Source organism: Austrofundulus limnaeus, unplaced genomic scaffold, assembly GCF_001266775.1.
Source record: "Austrofundulus limnaeus strain Quisiro unplaced genomic scaffold, Austrofundulus_limnaeus-1.0 Scaffold70, whole genome shotgun sequence".
NCBI classification, from domain to species: Eukaryota; Metazoa; Chordata; class Actinopteri; order Cyprinodontiformes; family Rivulidae; genus Austrofundulus; species Austrofundulus limnaeus.
Window position 1 is genome coordinate 74,093 of NW_013952472.1, and position 6,791 is coordinate 80,883.

At 38.1% G+C, this 6,791-nt stretch overlaps 1 protein-coding gene across 1 annotated transcript in view; it reads left to right on the top strand.

Moving 5' to 3' along the window:
• LOC106519028 (uncharacterized) overlaps positions 1 to 6,791 on the top strand; it is a 23,124-nt gene that overhangs the window by 5,809 nt on the left and 10,524 nt on the right. Inside the window, exons 2-3 of the mRNA XM_014010506.1 lie at positions 4,001 to 4,110; positions 4,230 to 4,355. Coding sequence (XP_013865960.1) covers positions 4,001 to 4,110; positions 4,230 to 4,355 — 236 coding nt within the window. The remainder of the gene's footprint in view (positions 1 to 4,000; positions 4,111 to 4,229; positions 4,356 to 6,791) is intronic.

Here is a 6,791-nt window from a genome sequence, read left to right on the forward strand (position 1 = left end):
ACACACACACACACACACACACACACACACACACACACACACGCACACACACACACACATATATATACAGTATATATTTGTTTAGTGTTAGCTTGTACTAATTTTTTATGTTTTGCATTAACAAAGTTATATATTTCTAATTAGTGATTTATGAGTTAGTGGAGTAAACATTTTTGGTTAGTTGTGCCAACCTCATTGTATTAACTGAACAGTGAGTTTCAAGTGCTACAACCTCTAGACCTACATGCTTGACATATTGTAGACTACTACGCCTGTTGGATTAGGACATCACTAATAGGATGTCACCTAATGTCTTCGCATGTCTGATTCACATACCTATACACTAAAACAAATGACTATCTGCAGTCAAAGAGCACAGGGTGTTTTTAATTGTAATTTACAAAATAATAGATTTCAATTTCCAGATCAACCAATTAAATATTTTTTCTTGATATTATTAGACTTAATTGGTGGTGGGCACAGCCAACCAAACAGCTAGCTTTGCAAATCTTAACAACCAGCTTCAGAGAAGCAGAAAGACATCCAGAGAGTCCTGTTCCGGTCCTGCTCCTCGTCGGGGAACAGCAGTGGGATAGCTGAAAAAAATTATGCAATTTTTAGTCACTCAGCAGGGGGACCAAGACGTGAGACTCGAAGTATAAACCAGCCTTTAGTTCTGCGAAATATAAAAAGCTAAATTGACCAAAAAAAATGGGAGGGGGGGGGGGGGGTAAAGTAAGCCTGCCTCTGACACCCCTAAAAATAAAGAATGAAAACAATAAACTACTCATCAAACTATTAGTTCTACTATTAGTGAGTCAGTGGATGAGTGGAACTGTGTCCACCACTGTTCAAATCCATCACCACTATCTAAAACGTTAAGCAGTGCTCTGCTTGAAGCAACCTAAGGGCTACTGTGTGTTTTCATAATAAAATCCCACTTAAGTTAGTTTGATACATTAGCAGCACACAACCTTCAGTAGCAGCTGTTGTCAAATTAAAACAACATTTTGAAGCGGCGTCTCTGTAAAACACCAGTGTTCCACTTTGATAAATACTACGGTGAATATGCAGGACAGGGTTTCTCAAAGACCAGGACTGGAAACCACTGGTCTAAGCTTTTCAAAATCTATCTATAATCCATAATTTTGAGGGAAAGCTCTTCAAAAATATTTGGTTTCCTGTAATCCATATTTCACACAGAATTTATTAAAGAATATCCATTTTCCTCTAGTATTCAATAAATACTTACAGGACATGTAGTACAGTGAGGTAATGATGAGATGGTTAGAGTAACAAGGGTTCAAGGTGAAGGTGGGATTACCTCAGGTGTCACTTGAGAAGGGGGCTKTGTGGTGCAGGAACTCAGCTGCAGAATGAACTCCGGGGAGGAGCTTTCTACAAATAGGCGGAGCTTTGTACCAGCAAGTTTTTAGGTAGCTCCAAATGGCTTCACATGAGATTAAAGGATTTCACAAACATGCAAAAATGAGTCAAAGCAGCACTCTAGGTATGTTTTTGATGAGGGAATGATATTATAATATGTTATTAAGCTCAAAAAGTCAACTTTGCATAATACCCCTCCTTAAAATAAACTGAACTAAACTGGAAATAAGCATGTCTCATCAACACAGAGAGGCTTATTCTGCTCTTAGGTTCAGTGTTACATTCCAAACAGGCCACAAATTAAAAAAGGATCTTAAGCGGTTTAACTCCAACAAAACAACTCATTAATATCTGAACCCTGCCTCAGACTCTCGTACACTAAGCTTGTGGTTTTATGAGGCCTCACATTCCAACAATGGCTTTCTTTGTCAAGAGCCCAGTTGATGAAGGTAGATGGAAATATTTAGGAATAGTTAAAGTGCAGATAAGGGGTCCATCAGAAAGATCAGGGACTTTCTTCTTTTCCTCCAAAAGTTGAACTGTGTGAACTGAACAAATTGGTTCCATTATAGTGATTGTTGTATTTTTCTCTAAGCCATAATCACTGTTTGTCTTGTTGTTGTTGGGGATGTGGAGTGCGCTAATGGCTAAGTGGTGTGCCTGTGTATTCTGTCACCAGTAGCATACAGGCTTAATCTCTACATTCTCACTATTTAATCTGATTAGCCTGTTCTTTGATGCAGAGAGCTCTTACCACAGGAGTACACTAACACTAACTCACCTATCATTACTGACTGCATTCACATTACGTACAGCTGCTTAAAACCAACACCACAAAGATTTGAGACTCATCCAATTAAAGGTTAATAAAATGTTATTAGACTTGACTGATGGATGGTTTATATCAAAACAAGCTGAGACCATATAGGGTGGATTGAGGAGATCCTCAAAGTGTTCTTTCCACCGCCCAACGATATCCTCACTCCAGGTCCCCCACCCAAATCAAGTACAGCTTGGAACAGGGAGCACTTTCCTTTTCTGAGTTGCCGAACAGTTTGCCAGAACCTCATCAAGGCCCACCAAAAGTCCACGGCCTCCTCAAATTTCTCCCATATTCACATTTTTGCATCTTCAACCACTGAAGCTGTGACCCTCTTTGCCACTCTGTACCTGTCCAATCCATTCTCACTCCCAACTCGTCACATATTGACACTTTTCCGAGGTTCCCTCTGCGTCCGGTTTTGATGCATCGGGTACCCYCCTCGCGTCAGTTATTGATGAGATGGGGCGGAATCCATGGTCATAATTTCAGGAAGTGTAGAAAATGCACAAAAACTAACTGTCCCAAAGCCTAAAATTACCTTTATTCACTCTAGACATCCTGTCCCTGACCCTAGTACCTAAAATTAAACATCAACCCTGATCCCTAAAATTAACCATTTTTAGAAAGTGTAGGAAATTCACGTCAACTATGTGTCCCAAAGCCTAAAATTACCAAATATTTGCCCTAGACATACTATCCCTGACCCAACTACCTAAAATTAACCATTAACCCTGATCCCTAATATTAACCACGGACCCCAAGTCAAAGACCCCTATATTTTGCATCCCAACGCATCAAAACTGGACGCTGAGGAAACACGGAAATGCCTGGTGTGTCAAAAACTGATGCGTCGGGTACACAGTTACACTGCATCAAAATTAGACGCAGAGGGAACCTTGGAAAAGCATCAAAATGTGACGAGTCAAGAGTGAGAATGTGTTAACTTGTCAGCTGCTTGGGAAAGCCAAGTCCAGAAGGTCTTCTTCAGTCTGACAGCCTCCATCACCATTTGGCTGCCGCCGCAACAGGCACCAATATCCTTCAGGCTCCTGGAAGCCACATTGAGGCCCTGAACATGGCTCATTCAGAGTCCATTCCGACCTCCACCAGGACATGTGAAAAACTCTGCCAAGGTGAGAGTTGAAGACCGCATGGACAGGAGGCTCCACCAAATGTTCCCAGCTCAACATATTCACACACYGTTTGAGTTTACCAGCTCTGTCCGGCAACCTCCCCTGCCATCGGCACCAACTCACCACCAGGTGGTGATCAACTGACAGCTCTGTCCCTCTCTTCACCCAAGTGTCCAAAACATGGGACCGCAGGTCAGACGACACGATTACAAAACTGATCATCGACATTTGGCCTAAGGTGGCCTGATACCAAGTACACTTATGGACCACCCTATGCTCAAACATGTTATGGACAACCCATGCTGAGCACAGAAGTCCAACGACAGACAGAACACCATTCGGGTTCAGATCAAGGTGGCCGTTGCTCTCAATCCTCCATTTCCAGATAAGTCCAACATTGCCCACATGGGCATTGAAGTCACCCAGTAAAACAWGCAAAATCTTTATATATTTATTTTTAACTACATGAATATTTTTAGCTCTAACTTATGCTGACATTTGAACTTGGAATAGACAGAAGCTGAGAAGTTGCATCCCAGTACGGCATAGGAGTGAAATACTATGTGATTGACTAATCACTTAGTACATTTATGTGTATTTTAACATTGATATCAATCATTTCTAGTGTTCACTTGTCTGTGTATTTGTGTGTGTACAGGCAGGAAGTGATGGGGAGAGCATCGGCAACTGTCCTTTCTCTCAGAGACTCTTTATGATCTTGTTGTTGAAAGGAGTCACCTTTAGCATCACAACAGTTGACCTCAAACGGTAAGATTTGTTCATATAGCTACACAACATGAACAAAAACATGAATTTGAGAAAGTAAAACAGTTTTCTTGATTCTGTTTACCATTGTAACTAAACGTGTTTACATTTTGATTTGTCAGAAAACCGGCTGATTTGCAGGACCTGGCTCCAGGAACCAATCCTCCTTTCATGACATTTAATGGCGAGGTCAAGGTCGATGTCAATAAGATCGAAGAGTTCCTGGAGGAGAAACTGACACCACCACGGTACACAAATACATTTATCTGCAGCTGATACTGTATGTTCATATAGTCTCAAATATGTGCTAGACATTTCTGATGACATACAGCCATGTGAAAAAAATGTCCTTCAGTTTGAATGACACAGACTTAAGTAAAATAGAATAAGAAGCACKTACAAACTTAAAACATAAACACTCGCAAGGGCGTAATCACGATCTCAGAAGTGAGGGGGACAAATTTGTCAGGGTTTTGAGTAATTTTTTTCATTTTCTCACAATCAATCACACCTTTCCTTAGTGGCTAAAACACATATAATCAGTAACAACCACAGTACAACACCAGACTTCAGTTTAGTTCTTTAAACTGCAGTATTTACTAAAAAAATCTAAAGTTTTAGCTACCAGACTCTGGTTGACACAATTACCCTCCAATATCTACAGGGTAAGTAGCCAGATCAAGTGCCAAATGGTAACATAGAACATGAAATGTTCAGTAAAACACATTTCCTGAAAACAATTTGTTACTAAGCACACAAACTGGGAGATTTTCCTCTCCACTGTCACCAATGTGCTGCTCAGGATGGTAGACTGTGTTGAAGTGAAGATTCAACCCAACCTGCTGGCTTCTTTAGATTTATTATTTTTTTGTGTACCGTGCCCTGAGACGATGTTTGTTGAGACTTGGAGCTGTATAAATAAATTGAATTGAATTGAACTGAACTGAATTGAATTGAAATGAATGTGCAAGATTAATCAAGCTACTAAAAATGGTCATGACCTATACTTGCTGCCTTTAAGAACACAAAAAAGGCGAGAGTCAAGTATTTGAAAAGAAATAAATTAATAAATAAACTACGTCTTTAAACATTCATGTCAGTTTTTTGCTTTTGAACTAAAACAATCTGTCATTTTTCAATTTAATATATTTCAAAAATAATATCAGTTTAATTTTTCATTTGGACCTAAGTAGAAATAATAAAAAAATAAAACATATTTTGGTGTGAATAAATTTCTGAAATATTTGTGAGAAGCCTGTCCTGAAATCCTGCCTGGTTTCTCCCTGTAATGAGTTATAATCTGTCCTCACCTGAGAAGACTCATCATCATGTTCTCTGCTGCTGAATGTATTGTGGCCAAAAAGATTTACTTTAAATATGTGTAAAGCAAGCGATCACAAGTTCTGCACAGAAACTCATAGTGCCACAATAATTAACATTTTCACTAATATAACAAGTGAAGAAGTGATAAGTGGTATTTTGACAACTTATAAAAGTGATCATTTACCTGTTTTCATGATTTCAAAAAAAGAATCAAAACAGTAAAAAAAGGCAGCCTCAAGCAAGAAAAAAAAAACAATAAATATGTCAAAAAAAGTTTTGGATAAAGAGAAGGATGATCTGGGAAAACAAAACTGGAGAGAGGTGTATGTTGCTGATGTGAAAAAAGCTTATGAAATTTTCATGAATATCTTAGGAGTTTTGTATGAAAAGAACTGTGTGTGAAACAACTATAAAAAGTCAAATATTATTGACAATCCATGGATGACAAAAGGACTGAGAAATGCTTGTAAAAAGAAAAAGTACTTGTATTCATGTTTCTTAAAGTTGAGAACTAAAGAATCAGAAGAGAAACCAGGTGTTTCACAATATTTTGTTAAGGATGACAATGAAACCCATGAGAAGAATGAAATTGTAAATTAATTTAATAATTACTTTGTGAATGTTGGCCCAAGTCTTTCTGCTGAAATACCAAATGTAAATGATAGTGTGACTCATACAGTGATGGGTTGTACCAACAGTTTTTTTCTTGAGGCAACTGACAAAGAAGAAATAATGAATATGGTAAAAAAAATTTCCTGAAAAAAAAATCAAAAGACAGGGTGGACATGGATTTGACACTTGTGAAGGAAATAATGGGTTCTGTTGTTGAGCCACATGTAATTTATCATTTTTGACAGGGATATTTCCTGATGGAATGAAAATAGCTAAGGGAATTCCTCTTTACAAGAATGGTGAGAAATCCATGTTTACCAACTATAGACCCATGTCCTTGTTACCTCAGTTTTCAAAATTTTGGAAAAAATGTTTGTAACCAGATTGGATTGATTCATTGACAAACAAAATGTTTTGAGTAGTACGGCTTTAGAGCTAAGACCTCAACATCAATGGCTATCATGGATCTGATAGAACAAATAACAAAAGCTGTTAACCAAAAACAAATTTATGTTAGTGTTTATGTTGATTTAAAGAAAGCATTTGACACTATTGATCAGAGCATTCTTCTTGAGAAATTGAACAAATATGGTATAAGAGGTCCGGTATTAAGTGGGCATGTAGTTATTTGACAAACAAGAAACAATTTGTTCAAATACAGCGGGTAAAATAAGTATTGAACACGTCACCATTTTTCTCAGTAAATATATTACTAGAGGTGCTAATGACATGAAATTTTCACCAGATGT